Genomic DNA, 21,961 nt, shown 5'->3' with positions numbered 1-21,961 from the left:
TATTCAAATGTTTGAAATGTTCCTTCTCAACAATCAATTAAACAAAATTAAACCAAATAAGGAAGGAGTTCATGCAAATTCTGTGTTTTTTTGTTTAATTATGTTGTTATGATGTTTCTATTTTTGAACGTTTGCAAGTGGTAGATAGTTTAGATGCATTTATAAACGGGCGTTATAAGTTTTCTATTTTGTTTCCGTCTTTGCAAGTTGCGTAGCATCGTTAGGTGCTTTCGTAACGGGGGAAGCATCGTATCCCTCATCGTCCTCATTGTCCTCTTTGCTGTTTTCGTGCAGCAGCACGTATTCGCGAGAGCTGAATCCAAACTTAAGAACATCTTTCTCGCGTAACTCAAGGTAGCGCTTTGGTTCAATTTTCTTGTTATTCACGAACGTCCCGTTTGACGATTCCAAATCGATGATGTACGGTCGAACGCACTGGCTTTTCGTACCATCAACACGTTCGTACGGCACCAGGCGGTATTGTAAAACCGCATGCTGCTTCGAACAGGACGGATGATCGACGGGCAAATCACAAACCTTTCTATCACGTCCTATTAAATAGCAACTTTGACGATGTATGTAGAGCGTAGGTAACGCTTGGTCGCCTTTAAACGGATACAATCGCCAACGGCGCTTGGGTTTTCGGGCACCCGACGGTTCCGTATAGGCGATGACAACCCCATTTACCTTGTTCGCTTCTTCGGTTAATTTGCCGGATAAACCGAAATTAGGTTTTTCCTTTTCTACTGGGCTAGCCGATTTATCATCTTCGACCGCAGCCTCACTTTCCACTTTACCATTATTGCTGGCTTTAAATGGTTTTGCTCTATTATCTGCACGTCTACCCCATGCGTGTTGTTGATCCTCATCGCGAGGGCTGTTTTTCTCGGATTTTATCTGAATCTTACTCGTAGTTTGATGCTCTACGTTGTTTTGCTTTTGTGCCGACGATGCATCCCTTCTTGATGGTTGATTGTGAGGACTGTCGTTTCCTTTTCTGTATTTCCGGCTGCTTGTAGAATACTTATCTGTTGTTGATTGGTTGTATCGTTCACCCTGTACATCCCGATTGGTTCGATTGATTTGATGCGCTGCGTCGCCACTGCTGGACTTTTTTTCAGCATCCCGTGAACCACTTGCTTGATGGTCGGTACGATGACTATTATCTCGTTCATACTGCTGATTAGACCCGTGCTTATTGTATGTCCGTGAATTATGGGTTTCATATCTGTGGCCTGAAAATTATCAACATGTGGTAGAGAATTTAAACATTGAAGCTAACAATAATGCGTAAGTAAACTTCAAATTGTATGGGCTCGTCAAGAAAACATACACCGATAACATTGTTATTGTATAAAAACAAAAATTATTATTCAAACTATCTCTATTGAGATGCAAATCACTTCACATTCATGAATCATACCAAAAGCATTGTCTGAAACGTATCTTACCTTGATGAGCTGTATGGCCATGTTCTCTATCTCTATTATCGAAGTTATGAGTGTTCCCACCACTCTTCGACGTGCGTGTTGATTTGTGCTGTTCGTGAGATAAGCTGTGCCGGCTTAAACGCTCCTTATCAACATAACCATCGTTGTTTGTTGCTCTGGAATCTGTACGATATCTGCAAATTTAATAACAAAACCAAAATATAAACAGAATATAATAAAGTTCATGCTTGTCTAACGAGTGACAATAATTTACATACATTCTGGTTGCTTTGTTATCTAAAGTTTGACGCGAATGTTCACCTTCACCGGAACTATCCCATCGCGATGATATTTGTTTAAGTAAATCAACTTCCTTTGCATTGGGTTTACCAACTTTATCAGACTTGCTGCCCGCTGGTGAAACTGAATCTCTTGCAGTCCTTTTCATTAGTGCTGGCTCAATCAAATCATCGCTTTCGAGGGCAGCACAAGTATCACTTTTACTATGGCGCTCCCCACCATCGTCCGAATAGCGTTCTTTTTTCAGTTTTTTGGATTTTTTATGTTTCTTGTGTTTCTTATGCTTCTTGCGCTTTTCTGAGTACTTGGCACGACTGCGGTCCTGTCGGTCATCGCTACTATCGTCGTCACTTTCGGAACTTACCAAAGAACTTAACTTGGTACTCATGGTACAATGTTCCAAACTTCGGTTTTCTTCCTCTAAACGAATCCCTTCAGCTTTGATGCTGTTATCGTCGCCACGATACACAAAACAATCTCTACTCGTTGTTCACTCCGTAATGTAAGTAATGTTGCTGAAATTGAAATGAAAGCAAGGGTAAACAGGAAATCAGAATGTTTTCAAAGATGGTGACGCAAGAAATTGTAACATTGCTAATTTGCCTTTAGCTCTTGAATGTTAGCTGCATCATTTATGGTGCGATTCGTTTGATTTGAAGCAACAGCAGTAGCATTTGCGGGTATAATACTTACATTTATTGTTTCTTGTATTACGCACACGGTGTATTCTCTAAAGTTTGCCGTGCTAGATGCTTCACAGCACAAAACATTAGGGAATTTCACTTGAAGTTACGATTTTTGTTTTGATTTACCTTCAGCAGTGAACAAAACGTAGAGCGTTTCAATCGGGGCTATTGCAAGGAATCAGGCGGTTGAATACAAGCATGGTGACGTTTAGCTCTTTGACAGATCGATTCCGATGCTAGAGCTTCAAATCCAATACGTAAACAAATAAAATCTCTATTAGCATGGAAAATAAAAACTATTAAGTTCTACTTTTTAGTATGATACGGGTGGGAAATACGAAAATATTGTAGATTGTAGATTTGTCATGAATGAGATCATTAAAAAGCGATATGTTTAATAAGCCTATTCATGTGCAGTTGACTGTGTTTTCATTCGGTCGATCGAACTAGCCATTTATTAATTTCAAAACCAAACAGACATTTAACTACAAAGTGTTGAGAAAGTAGATAGTATTATGAAGGCACGGCGATTGGAATCGTTAGCATTTTATAGAATAAATTCACTCTTGCAGTGACACAGCGCAGGTTGTAAAGTTCACAATTGCAGATAGGCCCATCTTGTAGCGCATCGCGAACAAGTTTCGCATTGGACGTTTTTTGCTAACATAATGAACTACGTATAATGGACTTATTTTACTAACATTCCATGAAGCATGAAAAATAAGGTTTCAATTACATAAAGCAATCTAAGCATATGCCGGATTGATATAAATTAGAAATAGACCTTCTTCTCAGCTCTTCTAGAAACAGAGTGACAAGTATAGCTGCGTGGAACTGTTGAACTTTCAAGTTGACAGCCCTTAAGAAAGAAAAATATAAAAAAATATATATACATATATATTTATATATATATAGAAGAGAGAAATTGCTAATAGTGCTTTGTGACCCTTTTCATATCTTCAACGCAACCAACAAATGTGAGGAATACCGTGTTCAAGTGATTTAAGGTGTGAATTCATTAGCATTTGTATAGCAAAACATGAAATAATTATTAATAGGGCTATGTGTAATATAACAAACTGTAAAATATCCCAACCATTGCTAGAAATGTCCGACTAAGGGAAAAACTACCCTGCATGATGTGTATTAGTAAAAAACGCAAGAAAATGTTTTCTTGTCTTCCTGGCAAATGTGGGATGGAAATTAATAGAAGGGCATTGAATGGATATTTCGTAGCAGTTTTCCCCGTAGTGCAAACAATAGTTCAATGTGTGTTAGAAAGGGATTCTTGGATCTGTGTGCTACATATATATTGCTGATACACATACACCCGCAAGTACATGCACGCACGCAACCGTACACCAATGCACATACGTGCACACATATACGCGCGGGTAAACTGGGAAAAAAAATTAGCAAAACAAGCAAAAGTTTTGGCTCATTTGCACGAATAACCAGTGGAGTTATTTTATTGGCTTTTTGCATTTATAAATCGTCGATATCGTATTAGCAAAACCAACCAATTGTTTCTGTTGGCTTTGAAGCTTTTGGTACGATAATTAAAAATTGTATACACATTAAATTATTGAATTATCAGGCAAGAATAAGTTACAGGTGAATTGTTAGCTTAACTCAAATCTTTCAATTAAGTTTACTAAATATTATGCCAAGACATGATAGTTGAAGAATTTTTTATTTAGCTAGCATTGAGATGTTTTTATCTGGTCATGTTTAGCGAGATTGTTTAGAAAAAGTTTTTGTACTTTTAAATGTTCCTGTATGAATGAAAGTGCATAATGATTGATTTATCAATTTCTACTTCTCATTTCAGATATACTAGTTTAAATTGTATATATTTATCAACACTTTTTATTGAATTATTACGTCTCTTATCAACTACAAGGATACGTGTCTAAAACGGTATAACTGATCTGCAAAACACCATGAATGAGAAGAAGAATAAACTAAAGAATAGTGCTTGTAAAGTAAGCGACGACCCGTTAAATTGTCATTTACCAAAAATCGACACGTCTGAAACGTATTTGCTGAAAATTAAAACATGGAGTCCGGGCAAAAGGTCGCAGTGCTTTGTCACACTTTACCGTCATACTAAAAGCAATATTTCTACGATTCAACGCAATTCCAATTCGCTTCGAACTCGCTTATCTTGCTCACATAACTCGCTGACAGATTCCATAAAAAATAAAGCAGACGATTCTGTATTCATAACGCAAGCGATGTCTCACGATGCACTAGACGACAACAAAATTTTAGATTTTTACAACGTTCCTATTGATTCCGACATCTATACAACGCCAATTGACTTAATAAGGAACACGTATAATGCTGAAACGTCTTTTTATCGAAATCGGACCGGTAAGTTTTTTTTTGTTCCTCTCACATACATTTGATTGTATGCTACACAACCAATGCTATTAGCCATGTTTCGTATAATTTTTTTTTAGATCAATTTTGTGATTTCTTACTTTATGTTGAGGTGATTGTTTCGATAAAGCAGAAAAACCACAAAAAGAAAACAGAATGTCCATATGGCATGTATGATTTATGAATCATTTGTTTGTGATTGCCACAGGTGTATTGTTAGAAAGCATATGTCGTTTTTTTTTTTTATTTGAATGCATATTGTATAATTTGAAGACGAAAAAAAACAACAAATGTGTATTTTTATAATATTTTCGAGTGGAACGAAAATTGCATACACTAATGTATATTGATATTTTTTCAGAAGCATCACAGAGAAACAGTTGGAATAATTTGTTAAACTACAGTGAACAAATAAACTCTATTCATGAGCGTAAAAACAATAAACCCCACATTATATTCGACAGAAAATCATCTAAAGTCGTTGATAAACATACCAGTGATAAGGCGGACAGTAAACGCAATTCCATTTCGCACGAGATACGTTCTCAGTGCAAAAAGTCAAACTTTTCAGTAAACCTTAAACAAAAGTTTTGTAACATTTTTCGAGTGAGCCGACAGCAACATCACAAACCGTTTTTGAGCAATAAGCGATCGATAGTTTCCAGTAGGACTAAGGATAATGTCGTGTGCATTAAGGATAAAAATGAAAGCACAATCGGCAAAAAAATAAACACTCCTCGGAAGCTGCCACCACTTCCTGCCAATGGTACGTATTTTAAGTGCAGTATGAAGGATCTTGGCATTGACTTTGTTTCTTTTTTATTATTTTCTTATCGTTTAAATATTTGCAGAATCTGATTTAAGGTACCTAATGGGCGATACTAGCGACCAAAATAGGAAATCAGGTGAAAGAAAGTCGTCGATGGACTTTACTGCAAGTATAGAAAAGGTCCAAGAGGTATAGTAGAACACGATAACACTTTTTCGGAAAAAGTTCTGAAAAAGAAAAGTGCAAACTAATTGATTTATGTTTTTCCTACTTTTCACGTTTTTAGTTCGGTTGGTACTGGGGTCCAATAACTTCTGAAGGTGCTGAAAAAATACTTTCAAACGAACCGGATGGTAGTTTTTTAGTTAGAGATAGCTCTGATGATCATTACATATTTTCTCTAACATTCAAATTAAACGGCACTGTACGCCATGTTCGAATAGATCAAGATCAAGGTAAGCTGTTGCTTATTTTAATAGTAAACTGAGGCGTGTTTTTGTAACTGTATTCCCTTCTTTATTCTACAGGATCATTTTCATTCGGTTCATGTGCTAAGTTTAAATCACGTACAATAATGGAATTTATAGAAAATGCCGTTGAACATTCGAGAAGCGGCAGATATTTATTTTTTCTGCATCGACGTCCTGAGTACGGCCCCATGCGTGTTCAATTAACAAAACCAGTTTCGCGTTTCAAACATGTGCAAAGTTTGCAACATATATGCAGGTCTGTTTACCCCACCTTCCATGAGAAGTAAAGCATTTGTTTCTTTAATTTTAATGTTTTATTATTTTGTTTCAGATTTGTCATCCATAAAACAATCAAGCGAAAAGATCTTATACAAGCTCTTCCATTGCCGAGAAGAGTTTTGGACTATTTGTGCTACAAAAACTGTCTTTCGGAGCGTACTGAAGTGGATTTGCTGAGCAGCTTGGAAAAACCAAATATTATTCTCCGTTAGATTGGAAAATATTAACTTTTTTTTTCCTGATAGTGGATATGAAACATAAAATTACAACTATTAAAAAAACTGAAACACACATAACCTACCCTCGTAAAAAAGAAATTGGTGGTAGTTTTTATTTATTTACTTGGAGAAATGTAAAATAAGTGCTATTATATATGTTTCGCAATTCGTCTTGCAAGAGAATGTGTTTTAGAATTTGGTTGGGAAAATCTTTTACCAAACACGCGACAAATATTCCCGCAAGAAATGCTGCCAGTACCATATCTCTATGCATCATCAATCTATAGAAGTTCTACTATATCATCTGTAGAACCATGGATGACTCTATGCCACATCATAGGGCTTGGCTGGTAGTCAACTTTTGTTGCTTCAGCACAATCATAAGGATAGACAAAAGGTAAAGATTTGGTGTTCAGGAAATAGAAATATCGTACAATTCACCAAACATTTATACGAGCCGTTTTTTAAAAAAATATTTCCTTCCAAATGTGTCGTTTCTTCGATTTGCCAAAAAAGCCTTTTCACGATCCAACCGAACATTCGGCCTATAGGCTGTTCACAATCTGCAGTAACATTTATTTATCTTTTATTTGCTGAAAGCTGATAATTATCATATAAAATAAGTCGAATATTTGTTAATAATATTTGCAATTATATAGTAGAAATAAATTAAATACAAACATTTACAGTGAACGTTTATAATTCGGTAATTTAATAACCTTAGCTTTTTCGAGCAGCTTCACAAACCCGTTTTGACATTCGATCAGCAGCTCGAATTTGTATGACATTCGGATTCGTTTGATTATCAATTTTTAACGGCCATTGTAGTTGCACGGCTATGCAGCATCTTCGCTGCGAACGGCTTGTTTGTGAAAATTTTCATTTGCGTCGTATTTAGTGTAGTTGATCAACCATGGCTGACAAAAACAAGGAGGAGCCGTATTGGAGTCGGATAGTACTGAGATGGGTAAATTAAATTGTCCAGCAGTAGTTTCTATTCTTTCTTAACTCACCTTACCGTGTAACACCGTTTCCCTTTTCTGATGAATTGTGCTTTGTTTTCGGTTTATTGTGAATTCGAAGGTTAAATGTGCTCAACTGAACGCCGGCCACGATAACATCGATTTAGCTGCCTGCTACTACAATTTTAGATGCAAAATCAAAGACTATTATGATTTGCAAGAAAAGACAATCGTGGAGTTTCTGCGCGTAAAGTTTCCTGACTTTGAGCTGCAGCTGGGCAAGGAAAATGAAGTACCGGCAAGCGACGCCATTTACGTATTTTCGCTGATGCTTTACTTTTCCTGCGTTCGGCACTCGATTCCGTATTTCCAAAACATTGGCAAAGAGTTTGATGTAGCGTACCAGCACAGCATGAAAGCCTTTCTGAACTCGTTTGTTTCAGAAAATGACAATAAAATCGTCATTAATCGCTCATTCATGCATAAAGCATTTCAAAACGCAAAGCGATCGGCTACCGTGTTAAGCGAAGACTCTTGTAATCGAAGAGATCACAGTCAACATGGCGTACAGATGTTAACTAGCACACCAATCGGAAAGCTAGAAATGAAGAAACCATCACCACCGACGCCGAAAAGCGTAGCGCTTGAATGGAAAGTCAAAAATCTCAATGCCATGCTAGAATCAGCCAGAAGTGAAAACATTACCCAGGAAAGACAGATCGAGCAACTGTTGCAAAATGTTAAGGATTTACAAGAAGACAAGAAAAGATATCGGACGAAAATTAGTGTTTTGCAACTGAAAGAAATGTGTTCGTGTACGAGCGATTCAGCAGAACTGCCACATACTATCAACCGGGAAACGGAACAACTGCAAAAACAACTTGATATGAATAACAAACTCATAGAGACACTGCAAGAAAACATCAGCAAGGCGAAGGAAAGCGCTAAGACAGCAACGGAGCGATACATGGCAATGCAAAAGCAATATGCAGCGGTTCAAGAAGATAACGTACGTATGAAGATAACTATCGAAGATCTGAAAGAAGAGCTTACCTTACGAGATAACATGAATCAAAATCTCACTGAAGCCGTTAACGATTTGCGGCGTTTCATACGCGAAAATCATATTAGGGGCGCTGAGTTGATGGAACCGCTTAATAGCTCATTTGAGTATTTGGACAAGTCTTTTAAAAATGTGACGTCTGACGATAGTCAATGTTACGACTCGGAGAATCTAGCATCAACGGTAGTAGACATCAAATTAAAAGAGAAAGAGCACGAAAACGAAGCATTGACAATGAAAATACAAGAATTGGAAGGTAATCTACAAGATATGCAAAGATTACAAAAAGAAATGCTTGAACAACACACAGACAGACAAACAGAAGCAAATGCGAAGATTGCTGATCTCCTACGATCGTTGGCTGAATCGGAGGAGCATAAGAAGCAGCTCACACACGATCACGACAAGCTAAACAAAGAGATGGAAATTTTAATTTGCCAGTTAAAGTCGCAAAAGCAATCGCACTTTGAAGAACGTGAGCGTTTGCAAGCCGAAATGAACGAGAAAATCGCAGAATTTCAAATTAGCTCAGCAGAAGCACGGCAAATTCAAATGAAGCTTGCAGATGAAATTAAGCAGAAACAGGCAGAAATACAAGACCTGAATCGTAAATTCGACATTCAATTAAACCTTCAGGCTGAGATGGATGAGAAAACTGCAGAGATGCGACAAGCGTTAGCTGATGCAGAGAAAGACAAATCACAACTCACAGAAGATCTTAAGAAGGGCAAAGCTGAGTCTGAAGAATTGATTTGTCAGTTGGAGTCTCTCAAGAAACTGCAGATGGAGGAACGTTTGCGTTTGGAAGACGAGATGAATAAGAAAACTGCAGAGATGCAACAAGCGTTAGCTGATGCAGAGAAAGACAAGTCACAACTCACAGAAGATCTTAAGAAGGGCAAGGCTGAGTCTGAAGAATTGGTTTGTCAGTTGAAGTCTCTCAAGAAACTGCAGATGGAGGAACGTTTGCGTTTCGAAGCCGAGATAAATAAGAAAACTGCAGAGATGCAACAAGCGTTAGCTGATGCAGAGAACGACAAGTCACAGCTTGCAGAAGATCTTAAGAAGGGCAAAGCTGAGTCTGAAGAATTGGTTTGCCAGTTGGGATCTCTCAAGAAACTGCAGATGGAGGAACGTTTGCGTTTCGAAGCCGAGATGAATAAGAAAACTGCAGAGATGCAACAAGCGTTAGCTGATGCAGAGAACGACAAGTCACAGCTTGCAGAAGATCTTAAGAAGGGCAAAGCTGAGTCTGAAGAATTGGTTTGTCAGTTGGAGTCTCTCAAGAAACTGCAGCTGGAGGAACGTTTGCGTTTGGAAGCCGAGGTGAATAAGAAAACTGCAGAGATGCAACAAGCGTTAGCTGATGCAGAGAACGACAAGTCACAGTTTGCAGAAGATCTTAAGAAGGGCAAAGCTGAGTCTGAAGAATTGGTTTGTCAGTTGGAGTCTCTCAAGAAACTGCAGATGGAGGAACGATTGCGTTTGGAAGCCGAGGTGAATAAGAAAACTGCAGAGATGCAACAAGCGTTAGCTGATGCAGAGAAAGACAAGTCACAACTCGCAGAAGATCTTAAGAAGGGCAAAGCTGAGTCTGAAGAATTGGTTTGTCAGTTGGAGTCTCTCAAGAAACTGCAGCTGGAGGAACGTGTGCTTTTGAAAGCCGCGGTTAATAAGAAAACTGCAGAGATGCAACAAGCGTTAGCTGATGCAGAGAACGACAAGTCACAGCTTGCAGAAGATCTTAAGAAGGGCAAAGCTGAGTCTGAAGAATTGGTTTGTCAGTTGGAGTCTCTCAAGAAACTGCAGATGGAGGAACGTTTGCGTTTCGAAGCCGAGGTGAATAAGAATACTGCAGAGATGCAACAAGCGTTAGCTGATGCAGAGAAAGACAAGTCACAACTCGCAGAAGATCTTAAGAAGGGCAAAGCTGAGTCTGAAGAATTGGTTTGTCAGTTGCGATCTCTCAAGAAACTGCAGATGGAGGAACGTTTGCGTTTCGAAGCCGAGATGAATAAGAAAACTGCAGAGATGCAACAAGCGTTAGCTGATGCAGAGAAAGACAAGTCACAACTCGCAGAAGATCTTAAGAAGGGCAAAGCTGAGTCTGAAGAATTGGTTTGTCAGTTGGAGTCTCTCAAGAAACTGCAGATGGAGGAACGTTTGCGTTTCGAAGCCGAGATGAATAAGAAAACTGCAGAGATGCAACAAGCGTTAGCTGATGCAGAGAAAGACAAGTCACATCTTGCCGAAGATCTTAAGAAGGGCAAAGCTGAGTCTGAAGAATTGGTTTGTCAGTTGGAATCTCTCAAGAAACTGCAGATGGAGGAACGATTGCGTTTGGAAGCCGAGGTGAATAAGAAAACTGCAGAGATGCAACAAGCGTTAGCTGATGCAGAGAAAGACAAGTCACAACTCGCAGAAGATCTTAAGAAGGGCAAAGCTGAGTCTGAAGAATTGGTTTGTCAGTTGGAGTCTCTCAAGAAACTGCAGATGGAGGAACGATTGCGTTTGGAAACCGAGATGAATAAGAAAACTGCAGAGATGCAACAAGCGTTAGCTGATGCAGAGAAAGACAAGTCACAACTCACAGAAGATCTTAAAAAGGGCAAAGCTGAGTCTGAAGAATTGGTTTGCCAGTTGGAGTCTTTCAAGAAACTGCAGATGGACGAACGTTTGCGTTTCGAAGCCGAGGTGAATAAGAATACTGCAGAGATGCAACAAGCGTTAGCTGATGCAGAGAAAGACAAGTCACAACTCACAGAAGATCTTAAGAAGGGCAAGGCTGAGTCTGAAGAATTGGTTTGTCAGTTGGAGTCTCAACACAAACTGCAGATGGAGGAACGTTTACGTTTCGAAGCCGCGATGAATGAACAAATTTCAGAGATGCGACAAGCGTTGGCTGATGCAGAGAAAGACAAATCGCAACTCGAAATCTATCTTCAAAACGATAAATCCAAAAGAGAAGAATTGACTTGTCAATTGATGATCCAAAAGCAAATACATATCCAGGAATGTGAATGTTTGCGGTCCGAAATGAACGGGAAAAATGTCGAATTGCAGCGATGCTTGGCAGAAGCAGAACAAATGAAACAAAATCTGTTTGATGAACTCAAAGCAGAACAGGCGAAGACACAAGATCTGAACCGTAAACTCGACATTCAACTAAACCTTCAGGCTGAGATGGATGAGAAAACTTCAAAGATGCGACAAGCGTTAGCTGATGCAGAGAAAGACAAATCACAACTCGCGGAAGATCTTAAGAAGGGCAAAGCTGAGTCTGAAGATTTGGTTTGTCAGTTGGAGTCTCTCAAGAAATTGCAGCTGGAGGAACGTTTGCGTTTCGAAGCCGAGGTGAATAAGAATACTGCAGAGATGCAACAAGCGTTAGCTGATGCAGCGAAAGACAAGTCACAACTCGCAGACGAATTAAATCGTCTGAAAAGTAACGAATCGTTTACAACAGCTTTACGCACTGAAATGCTTGAGAAGGTTTCGACACTGCAACAGAGTTTAGAGCAGGAGAGAGAAAAATCGGAAGAAATCAATTGTCAGTATCTGCAAGCCAAAAAGCAAGCAGATGATCTAGATGCGCAGTGTATAAAGCTGATGCAGAAGTTATCCGAGGATCGCACTGATATATCCAATCTTCAGAGCGAACTTACATCGAAGGATGCGAAACTGGAGGAATTGAAGGCGCTGTACGATGAGAAGCAGAAGCAGTTCGAAAAGAACTATCAGGATAACGAAATACTCTCGGTGAAGCTGTACAAGGCGCGCTCGGCTTTGAAAGAGAAAGAGGACGCATGGGCGAAATCAATGCAGGATTGTAAAAAGGATATGGAGGAGAAGCTTCGCGACGCCCGGATCGAGTTTGATAGCACAATGGAAAAGATGAAAGATCGAATGGTGAGTAGTTTTTTTTTACAATTTATGTTTTGTTATCTAGCATAGCTGACCGCTGACTTTAAGGCAGAGCCAAGCCATTCATTCTAAAACATTCAAAAAAAAAAAACATAATGCTGAACGTTAACGGCGACCACATACAGTGACAGGACGTTAGCTGTACGCTCATTCACAGACGACACTTTCGCTCATAACATGGATTATTATGGATCCTGACTTTTGGTGTCCGCTGACTGGCACACTCCTCTTTGTTTAATTGCAGCGTTCAGGTCCATCCTGGAAGACTGTGGGTTATGTCATCTTAACACTGTACATTGGCCTGATCGCGACCGTACACTCGTTCGCGGAAAATTTCCGAATCGTACCAACGAATGCAAAGCCACCGTACTTTTAGAAGAGATGATGACGCTTTATTCGCTTTCTCGTAATTAGCATTAGAACGTCGTTATATAATGTAGAGCTAATTGGGAGCTGTACTGCGGGGCAGACGGTTCTTTTTTGTGAGGTTGTTGTGAATATGCCAATAATGGGTGTACTCACGTCAGTTATGTTATTTCTTATCCAATGTTGAATAAATAAATTGAATGAATAATACTTTTTCGGGGCACATAGATGCCTCTGTCAATTAAAATGGTGGTTTTACTGTGCAGAACAAATCTTTACATCGATATTATCATCAGTTTTTTGAAGAGTGGTCATCTTTTAAAGTTAAAACTATTACTGTTTTGAAGTTATTAATATTATTCGATTGGCACCTGCGTACGATTAAACTAGAATGCGCCTTATGAAGCAAATGGTACATTCCTTAAATCCTCGTTGACTGATCGGCAACCACATATTTCAACCATTTTAGAAAGAGCTGCACAAAGAAGTTAAAACAAAGCTAGCATGCGACAATCAAGGGTTGGCATTAACTGCTGATGGCTACAGAAGAAAGGTAAGTAGCAGCTTGGGATATTTCTCCGCCCTTTATTTAGGAACTAAACGCTTGCAACTGCCTTCATCTATTCTGATGCAGGTTGAAAATCTGGAAATACGCTGCGCTAAGCTGCAGAAACAGCTGGCCGAAATGAACGAGCGCAATTTGGATGTACGGAAAGAGAATCAGCATTTGCATATCAAGCTGAAAACATTGGAAGAGTATGGTCACGATCGCAAGTCCTTAATGCTACCAACGCAGGCCAGCCTTCGTAAGTATTACACTATTTACATGGGAATGGATGGGGCGGAGCCCGGTGGTGTATGTGATAAACGGCGCCGGTCCACACGGCAGAACCAGGGATCAAATCTCAACCGAACCGTCCCCCTCTTAGTAAGGATTGACTATCCGGCTATGTGGTAAAATATCACGGCCTGGCCTGGTTCTTAAGAAGCTAAAATAATAATATAACACAGAGGTTTTATTTACTAATTTAACGTTACTTGACGGCCCAACTCCATTTGAATTGAAATAGAATAAATTTGCATTTCAATGGAGGCGCCTAGTACTTAATATTAAATACTATTCGATGGAGGCGCCTAGTACTTAATACTAAATATTATTCGATGGAGGCGCCTAGTAGTTTTGGGAAAAGTTGCGATAAATCGTAGGAATAAAATAGGAATTAACAATAATAATAAAAGAATTAACGTGAGCTTAGAGTTTGTTAAAGCCAACAAGAGAGAGAGAGGATGGATTTTAAAATATTCCATTTTTTGGTTACATATTTTCATTAAGTGATGAACCGTCGTGTATTAACAGGTAGCAACCTAAGGATGGAGGACGAGGAAGGTGAGCTGTTCAACAATATGTACCTTGCCGATTTGAAGAGTGGTCGTTGTGTATCGCCGGGACCAACGAACGGTGGTTTGGATCGTTACTCTGAACTTTCGCAGCGAAATTCGAAGCTTTTGCCACATTTACGCACCAACTATGTCGCACTCGCACCAGACTGTGAGCCACCGCATGACGACACCAGGGTAAGAATACTGCTGAAGTTGTTATTGTTGAAACCCTTAACGTTTTTTTCCTCCACAGGATAATATGTCAACGACATTTGATGATAGCTCCACTGGTTTGATATCGCGCCGAAAGGTTAGCGGCATCACGTCGTACAAACGTCCTGGGCCACCAACGCCGAGCAAGCGTGCCGGTCGGCTCTCGCTAAACGGTGCACTGGCGATGGACAATGGCGGTGAGATACAGTACAAAGATGCACTGCGCGATGCAAACACGGATGCTGCCATGGGTGGTGGTGGTGGTGTCGGTACCGTAGCAGAAACGACCGGAACGACACGGCTCGGGCGTACGAAAACGCCCGGCAAGTTTAAGCAGATGATCAGTTCATCCAGCTTGCTGAACAACTTTCAGCGTGATGAGGTAAATAAGAAACCCTTTTTTCCATATTATATTTAAAAAACAAAAGCCCAACGATTTAGAAGAGAATGCAAAGTAATAGGGAAGAGGCAAGGGGGAGGGGAGATATTAATGACACACACACATAGTAACGCTAACCAGTCCAACCCAGTTATATAAGCACGAAAACCCCCTTTATATAAGTGAACCCCAGTAGTTGGAGTAAGTCCTTTTGTGTTGTCCGTTTGTCGTAGTTCCAGTTGTGGTAATTCACAAAATATTTAATAATTTTGATTTTAGACGTTTTTGTTGCATGTTCAGCCGTACAAAACCGTATGATAGTCTCTCCTAATGGCCCCGAGCGGTGTTCTTGAATACTGTATTTATTCCATTTTAGAAAATTTCTCCTATTTTTGAATGATTAAGGGTTATACTGCGGCGACGCTCAAGGCTAGTACTAGGCGCGTACATAACGCGGCCAACGATTACCCTCCGGACATGCCATCAAATGGGGCCATCCGCTTGAGTGCGGTTGCCAAGCGTAAATGCTTGCAGCGCAAAATTTTGTTCGATTCCAACCGAGGTTTAGCCAACGGTAGTACGCATTGCAGTCAAGATAGTGCTGCAAATGAAGCTTCCTTACCGTTGCGCACCATCTTGGAATATCCAACTCCGAAAGAGACATCTCTGGAGAAGGGTAACGCATGTGGTAACGCTTCCCCGTTTGACGCGTTACAATCTATTGCGCCAATGACACCCGTTACTACGGCCATATTGCCAGTGACCAGGACGAACACTACCTTGACGGACGTTACGACCGTTACGACCACTACAACGACACTCGCGACAGCCACCAATGGGCATCCGGTACCTCATCTCGCTGCAAGCGATTACAGCTTCACGCAGCCGTACGGCAGCAATCGGTACAATATCCTTCGCATGCAATTGCAAAGGCGCGAAAAACGTCGCCTGCTGTACGACGAAACACGCAAAGTTCCAGCCAAAGGCAGAAACGTTCTATCCTCGGTGTCTTTCGGATCACCAAGCGTTAGCGTTACGGCACGTGACGTGGACAATAATAATGACATGGATTCTACCGGCGACATCACTCTGTATCACAGTTTTACCAGCGACATGGACGACAGCAACAAACCCACATTGAACACTGCCTGTCCCAATTCCACCACGGCAGATTGTACCAGAACACCACTGTTACTTATTATACTAGCTTACATTGGTTTTTTGGCGCAGATTTTGTTCTGTTTCGGTAACCGACCGAACAGTAGTCGAAACCGTTAGCACCACCCACCCGTACTTGGGGGAGGTTTAAGTTTTTTATTTATTTAGACATAGTTCTAGCTATTCCTTCTGCGTACGATAGAAAGTAGGTTTTTTTTAAACACTCTTAGCTTTTTTTTGTGCACGTTAGTAATGAGGAATGTTTCTCTACCAGCCCCTCTCGTCCATTGCACTAGTGCGATTTCCAAACAAATAAATTCGCATAATGCATACCCATACATTCCACCCTATCTGTTTCGATTTATGATTTTCAGAACACATCACCACGGCGACGGCTCAGCTGGTTTAACAAAGGCAAAAAGTATTAGAGTAGAGTGCGTTGCAAAAAAAGCAAAACGCTCCGTACATCCCGGTGCGTCAAGTATCACAACTTCATCGTAACGTCGAGCAAACATAGGGATGTTGTACGACAGACCGACTGTTCGGTTCGTGATTTGTTTGTACATATAGTACGCCTTAGTATGGTGTTATGCTGTAAGCTATATTAGATAATTGAACTTGTCTCGTATGCAACGCACATGCATAGCATTCCAGACGATTATGATATATTTTTTTGTTAGTATTTCGTTAAAAATATGGTTCGTCAATAAATGTCGAAAATTCCCCGTACAGCAACGCGGGTTGGCGATGGATAGTATCGAATAGTTTTGATGTTTTTGGTGGCACATATGAGAATGGATCGTATCATCGATCCGATTGGTACAATGTTTACACAGAATTATTCTAAATGGGCCATGTGTACACGTAAAATATGTGAATTTTCTTTTCCACATTGGCTTCTATTATTTATACCTTTAGCCTCCATTTAGCCATCTCTGTAAAAAGTTTTCTTTTCTGTGAATATTTGGTTTCTTTTCGAGTGGTCATATCGATCCAAAATTTTCAGCTTCCAGTAACAGTATAAATGCTGCTTACCTAACCACTTAATGATCGACAAAATATTTCGGCAGTTTTAAGATAAATATTTACCCAATTTTAATTTCATGTGGGACATTACTGTATTTTGCAACCAATCTTATCGTATCCAAACTGTTACAAACATAAGTAAGCATCCGACAAAAAAAAACCATATCGAAAGAACATAATTAATAACAACTTTCACTACTCGTTTTTTTTTGTAACGCATTTTCTTGTTCTTGATCCAACTATACATTGCGTTTTGTTTTTTTTTTTATTCGTTTCATTTCACATATTCATCTTTTGCGTTTCACTTTCTTCATATTATGTGTTTTTTTTTGTTTTATAACGCTTCCCGCTTAGTTTATCTATTTTATTCCACGCTTACTTCCCTTCAACCATTTGCGCATTCCAATCAACAAATGACTTTGCACCTGTGTGGGAGGGGGGAGGTGTGCAATAGATACAGCTTTTACGCCAATATTAACATGTACACACGTAAAACTAGTTTACTTTCGCGCGTTATACAATTTAAATAATCGTAGCTTACACATTTGCAAAATAACAAACTATTGCTATTCGGCTTAACCGGGGCACGAAGGAAAATATAAAAAAAAATATATCGAAAATGCATCGAAAACAAACGAACAAAAATGCTAAGGAATGCCAAAGTCACACACACCCACCCGTGATACGTCGGGGCTTTTTAGTAGCTTATTAATGGATTTTAATAGTAGGAACCTAATAACGGGGCTCTAAACCAGCAAGGAAAGAATGTACATGAACAACAAACAAAATAACCCCCCACGAATGCTGGCAGATCTTTAAATCCCGTTTCTGTTTACATGTTTTATAACCTTCCTATTCCCTTTTTATGTGTCTGTCAGCTGTTGGAAACCTTTCTATTATACTGAATTTAAAACAAACTTTCGCAAACAAAACCATTTGTCTTGATATAGACCCACTTTACTGCCCTTAAACGATTTCTTTACCATAAACAGGCGAAAGTTTATCTGCTTGAGTAACACTTTTCGACTCCTAAATCTAAACGAATAAACGAAATGATATACGTAAATAGTAAGGAGCTATGCAGTATCGCTTGCCGTACAAACATATGCTAGTATATTGAATGTTTGATATTTCGCTGAGATTTCACAGCTATGTTTGACATTTACGTACAGACAGATAGTCGTCGGGCGTTTGATTTTCACCTTTTTCCGCAATTTACTGGCTAAGTATTCAACTTTCGCAAATAAAGATTCGCTGTAAAGAAGCCGTCTTTAGCTTACATATAAGTATGGATGTACTCTTGCTTTCCGCTTATTTACTTATAAAACCATGCGTATAAGGATATATTTACGTTTGCGCAGCTTCTGACGCATCTCGCCCTCAACACGGATAAGCACAGAAAACTTTTATGCCACTGTTAAACAAAAAAAAAACGCCTTTACATTCGTTAAACGCAACAACTGGCAATAAGAAAACAAAAAAACTAAAAACTATGCACCCATATATCCGTGGTGCTTGAAATATCAGAAATTCAACAAAAACCACGATTTCATGTACTGAGCCTTCCTCGCCTGACATAACCTGCTTTGGATAGTTTCAGCTACAACTCTACACTTTCCTTTTTTGTGTTGCTGGTGTTGCTCACTACAAATATTGAGATAACATTACGTTCAGCTTTTTTTTCTAATTTGGGGGGGGGGGGGGGGGGGTGGAGGATTGATGGGGTTGAAGGGAGTAGTTGGAGGGAAAGAGGGAGGGGGAGATGAGGAAGTAGTGTGTATATAAGTGTATATAACAATAAGTTTGCATTTTTTTCTTTCCTTATCCCTTTTTCGTTTTCTCTCCCTCTCTCTCCCTCGCTTTCTGTTGCGTTCTTTTTGTGTAACGATCTACTAGATCATGATTGCCATTTCTGGCTTACTAGAATTATCTTTACCACGTAGCTGGATAGTTAGTTATCGGGTGGGGGGGAACGGTCCGGATGGGATTTTTCCTGCCCTGTCGTTTGAAAGAATGGCACCGGATCCGGTCCATCCCTAACAACCCCGAATTATCGATCCGAATGTATATCTTTATAGCTATGCTTCCGTATCCTTTCCTGACTGCTTTGCTGCTCGATCCTTTGCAGCGTGGTTCCAATTTTACCTCGCGTTCTAAACACTATTCTGCGCAACGGAAAGAATTCTATAATTTCCCTATATATATATACGAGTACATACATATATAGCTTTGTTATTACAGATACAGGTATTATATACATATGCAGCTAGATATCCATTTGCCGAACCCATATCTAATACATACATACGTATATAAGCGTTTTCAATAACATGTGTTTTTGCGTGTGTATGTGAATATATATATCACGGAAGGTGTATCCTTAGCGCGTGAGGATATACTCAAATATTATGTGTCTATGCGCAAACCCGAAATCCGGATGAGCTCGTATGAAGGGCTACCGTTCTATTTACCTCACAATTCTACTATACCTACAATTCTATTTTACCACCTTGCCGTTTACTTTTCCGCTTAATATAGTGCCTTTTTTTACCTTTTACCAACCCCCGTTTTTGTTTTGCTCAAGTGTATATGTGTTCATCTGTGTGTGGTTGGGTGTCGGTTTAGAAGGTAAAGATCACGCACGTTCGATATCATATTTGCTTCAAACTAAAGTACACCTTGCAGAGCGCCGCGCTCGCGCGCGCTAAGTATATGGGATCAGGGTGGCTTGTTTTTAGCCGCAGATTATTCTCAGCGTGGCACCAACCTACGCCTAAATGATGATATATGGGGATGATCGTGTATGACGTTTCCTTACCAGAAGTAAGCGAACAGCGGCTCTTCTCCGTCACAATTAAAACTGTACCCAGTTCGAGTTGGTTTTGCTGGGTGTTGCTGCGGCTGCATCGGCCGTTGTGCTTTGCACCCTAAAATGAACAGTGATATGGTGATAAAGGAACTGTGTTCTTGCGCTGTTGGTGTGCGTGAGTGATAAACATAAAACAAACGCAAAAACTGATACATTGCGGTTGTTTATCGGTTTTTAAAAACGTACCCAGCGGAAGTAAATTCGCCCCATTCAGTCTGTCCGCCTGTTGCTGCTGCCGCCGGTGCCGGTAGCTGTTGATGGGAGGGTGAACCGGCCTGGGGTGGACTGATCTTGTTGCCACCTGGTGGTGGTGGCAGCAAACCACCCACACCCGTTTTCTTGCCGGTTAGTCGGGACGATGCTTCCGAACCGTCCTTTTTCTACAAATGGCAATATCATACAGTTTTTTAAAAGTCAAAATCTTTTATTCTGGAACGCAAAAAGTTGTCATTATTTGCAACAAAGGCTACTTTTGCTACAGAAATTCTTTTGCAATGACGTTAGAAGTTCTACAATATTTGTTCTGATGAGTAATACTAGTTCTAAATGTTCTGATGAGTAATACTAGTTATATTAGCAGATAAATGATAGTAAAGATGGCGTACACCAGTGTCGACAGCTTCTGGCTGATGCAAACAATTGTAAATCATAAGCTAATTCAGTCTTGCGCTCTGTAACAGCAACTCACCGTAATCTTCATGTTGATCTTTATAGTTTCACCCTCCTTGAAGCCCAGATCGAGCTGCTGCTTCGGTTCTACCTTTTCCTTTTCGATCTTTTCCTCGTTCTTTACCCACTTAAAGTGATCCTGGAGTGCCACGTTCAGATCGAACGAATCGGACCGATCGCCGAACCCGAGCCCGATAAAGGCCGTACGTCCATTGCCGTCCTGAATGCGCAACACAAAGTATCGCGAGCTATCCGAGACTGCTTCGATTGCAACACCCGGGTAGCTTTCGATAGGGCAGTTGGCGAATAGTGTGCCATTGCTTTTGTCCTCCAGCTTCACGCACAGCGACCGTCCCTTGGACACCATCCGCAGCCGCCCGGTCCAGATCGGGTCAAGCAGGTTCCAGTCGGCCGCACGGTAGCTGCGGTTACTCTGTCGGGGCGGTATTTTGTACACAAATACTTCCTGCTTTACCAGCACCACACTCTCGTACTCCGGTTCGCCCATTTAGGATACGTGTTCGAAGGTGCGATCGGTTTTCCTTACGCCCCCCGGAGCCTTTTCTTTAATGCGAACTGTGCTGTTCACGCACGTATTACTTCCGTGGTTTTTCGGCCAGAACCAGAGGGCACCACGTTAAATTGATTCCTGCTTCGTTGTTGTTGCCAAGCTTTGCTGCGTGTGTAGGTTTTTCCCTTTTTCTTTATCGCTCGTTAGCGTTTGTTGGACTGTTATTGTTACACGCTCGGCCCGATTCACATCCGAAACGGATAGATCCGCGACAAGTAGTTTGCAGGAGGTGAAAGGCAACTTAAGTGTGGCCTAGTTTTTCGTTCGGTTCAGTTCGAAGAGAGCTTTAAAACTATCTTCGCGTCGTCACTCCGATGGTGCCTTTGAAACGCTTGCAACCATTTGAATATGTATCGTGTGCGGTAGGCGTTTTTCCCGTCTTGCTTCACGATTATTGATGGTTCGCTTGGTGTTGGCCCTGGCCACCAAATCACTTTCGATGTGTGTGCATCCGATTCTTTTATGACGTAAGCAGCTTACCACTCCAGTGCAAGATGGGGTCTACTGCTCCGTTTCGCTGTCACCAGTGACATGTTGTTGTTTGCTAGTGCGTAGGCGTGGATGGGGATAAAGAACAGGCCAGGTGGGATCCTCATTTCCGCAATTGGCAGTTCAAACTTAACTGAAATGACTCCGACACGCTGTGTCTTCTTCGGGAGATATTACAGCTGCATTACTGACAAAACCACCCTTATTTTTGACGAACTGAAACTACCCCTATTGTTAACGATCATAAACGATCGAATGGTAGCTAGAAATGTGAGAATCTTTTGAATGTGCAAAGCTATTTACTCAAGATACAATATGTTCCTGAACATACAACATAACTACTATACTTTACTAT

The 21,961-nt window shown here is 40.3% G+C and overlaps 4 protein-coding genes across 19 annotated transcripts; 2 read left to right on the top strand and 2 right to left on the bottom strand.

The window, feature by feature from the left end:
- Nucleotides 1-57: 57 nt before the first annotated feature.
- Nucleotides 58-2,625, bottom strand: LOC125772848 (smad nuclear-interacting protein 1). Of its 2 annotated transcripts, none has more exons than XM_049444201.1 (4): nt 2,424-2,625; nt 1,709-2,245; nt 1,452-1,624; nt 58-1,235 (listed from the first exon to the last, which is right to left on the bottom strand). In XM_049444201.1, exons 2-4 carry the CDS (start codon nt 2,116-2,118, stop codon nt 184-186), a joined length of 1,635 nt encoding a protein of 544 aa, XP_049300158.1. In that variant the 5' UTR covers nt 2,119-2,245; nt 2,424-2,625; the 3' UTR covers nt 58-183. The 2 variants fall into 2 exon arrangements, with proteins under 2 accessions (XP_049300158.1, XP_049300159.1); XM_049444202.1 differs by having other exon boundaries at nt 2,543-2,562.
- A 669-nt stretch (nt 2,626-3,294) lies between these two features.
- Nucleotides 3,295-6,636, top strand: LOC125772261 (uncharacterized). The gene is made up of 7 exons (XM_049443765.1): nt 3,295-3,423; nt 4,248-4,792; nt 5,163-5,567; nt 5,653-5,759; nt 5,857-6,025; nt 6,098-6,296; nt 6,372-6,636. Exons 2-7 carry the CDS (start codon nt 4,360-4,362, stop codon nt 6,529-6,531), a joined length of 1,473 nt encoding a protein of 490 aa, XP_049299722.1. The 5' UTR covers nt 3,295-3,423; nt 4,248-4,359; the 3' UTR covers nt 6,532-6,636.
- A 114-nt stretch (nt 6,637-6,750) lies between these two features.
- Nucleotides 6,751-16,739, top strand: LOC125772143 (nuclear mitotic apparatus protein 1-like). 15 transcript variants are annotated; one of them, XM_049443653.1, is made up of 9 exons: nt 6,751-7,504; nt 7,621-9,888; nt 10,744-10,914; nt 11,257-12,471; nt 13,322-13,405; nt 13,487-13,658; nt 14,210-14,427; nt 14,486-14,827; nt 15,230-16,739. In XM_049443653.1, the coding sequence occupies exons 1-9, from the start codon at nt 7,451-7,453 to the stop codon at nt 16,100-16,102; spliced, it is 5,397 nt and encodes a 1,798-aa protein (XP_049299610.1). In that variant the 5' UTR covers nt 6,751-7,450; the 3' UTR covers nt 16,103-16,739. The 15 variants fall into 15 exon arrangements, with proteins under 15 accessions (XP_049299610.1, XP_049299585.1, XP_049299649.1 ...); XM_049443628.1 differs by having other exon boundaries at nt 10,573-10,914; XM_049443692.1 differs by lacking the exon at nt 10,744-10,914 and adding an exon at nt 10,402-10,491 and having other exon boundaries at nt 11,347-12,471.
- Nucleotides 16,740-17,075: 336 nt separating this feature from the next.
- LOC125772267 (NECAP-like protein CG9132) lies at nt 17,076-21,770 on the bottom strand. The gene is made up of 3 exons (XM_049443780.1): nt 20,566-21,770; nt 20,064-20,257; nt 17,076-19,935 (listed from the first exon to the last, which is right to left on the bottom strand). The coding sequence occupies exons 1-3, from the start codon at nt 21,052-21,054 to the stop codon at nt 19,863-19,865; spliced, it is 756 nt and encodes a 251-aa protein (XP_049299737.1). The 5' UTR covers nt 21,055-21,770; the 3' UTR covers nt 17,076-19,862.
- Between the last annotated feature and the right edge of the window lie 191 nt (nt 21,771-21,961).

The sequence above is a fragment of the Anopheles funestus genome, chromosome X (genome assembly GCF_943734845.2).
Source record: "Anopheles funestus chromosome X, idAnoFuneDA-416_04, whole genome shotgun sequence".
Classification (NCBI taxonomy): Eukaryota; Metazoa; Arthropoda; class Insecta; order Diptera; family Culicidae; genus Anopheles; species Anopheles funestus.
This window is presented reverse-complemented; position numbering and strand designations above follow the sequence as displayed.

Coding starts and splice junctions, on each gene's coding strand:
- LOC125772143 (XM_049443578.1), top strand. CDS start 7,451: ATGGCTGACAAAAACAAGGAGGAGCCGTATTGGAGTCGGATAGTACTG. Junction 10,915..11,256: donor GATTGCGTTTGGAAGCCGAG/GTGAATAAGAAA, acceptor TTCGAAGCCGAG/GTGAATAAGAATACTGCAGA. Junction 13,406..13,486: donor CTGATGGCTACAGAAGAAAG/GTAAGTAGCAGC, acceptor ATTCTGATGCAG/GTTGAAAATCTGGAAATACG.
- LOC125772848 (XM_049444201.1), bottom strand. CDS start 2,118: ATGAGTACCAAGTTAAGTTCTTTGGTAAGTTCCGAAAGTGACGACGAT. Junction 1,625..1,708: donor GATAACAAAGCAACCAGAAT/GTATGTAAATTA, acceptor TTAAATTTGCAG/ATATCGTACAGATTCCAGAG. Junction 1,236..1,451: donor TGGCCATACAGCTCATCAAG/GTAAGATACGTT, acceptor GATAATTTTCAG/GCCACAGATATGAAACCCAT.
- LOC125772267 (XM_049443780.1), bottom strand. CDS start 21,054: ATGGGCGAACCGGAGTACGAGAGTGTGGTGCTGGTAAAGCAGGAAGTA. Junction 20,258..20,565: donor AGATCAACATGAAGATTACG/GTGAGTTGCTGT, acceptor TGCCATTTGTAG/AAAAAGGACGGTTCGGAAGC. Junction 19,936..20,063: donor GGCGAATTTACTTCCGCTGG/GTACGTTTTTAA, acceptor TGTTCATTTTAG/GGTGCAAAGCACAACGGCCG.
- LOC125772261 (XM_049443765.1), top strand. CDS start 4,360: ATGAATGAGAAGAAGAATAAACTAAAGAATAGTGCTTGTAAAGTAAGC. Junction 4,793..5,162: donor TTTTTATCGAAATCGGACCG/GTAAGTTTTTTT, acceptor ATATTTTTTCAG/AAGCATCACAGAGAAACAGT. Junction 5,568..5,652: donor GCCACCACTTCCTGCCAATG/GTACGTATTTTA, acceptor AAATATTTGCAG/AATCTGATTTAAGGTACCTA.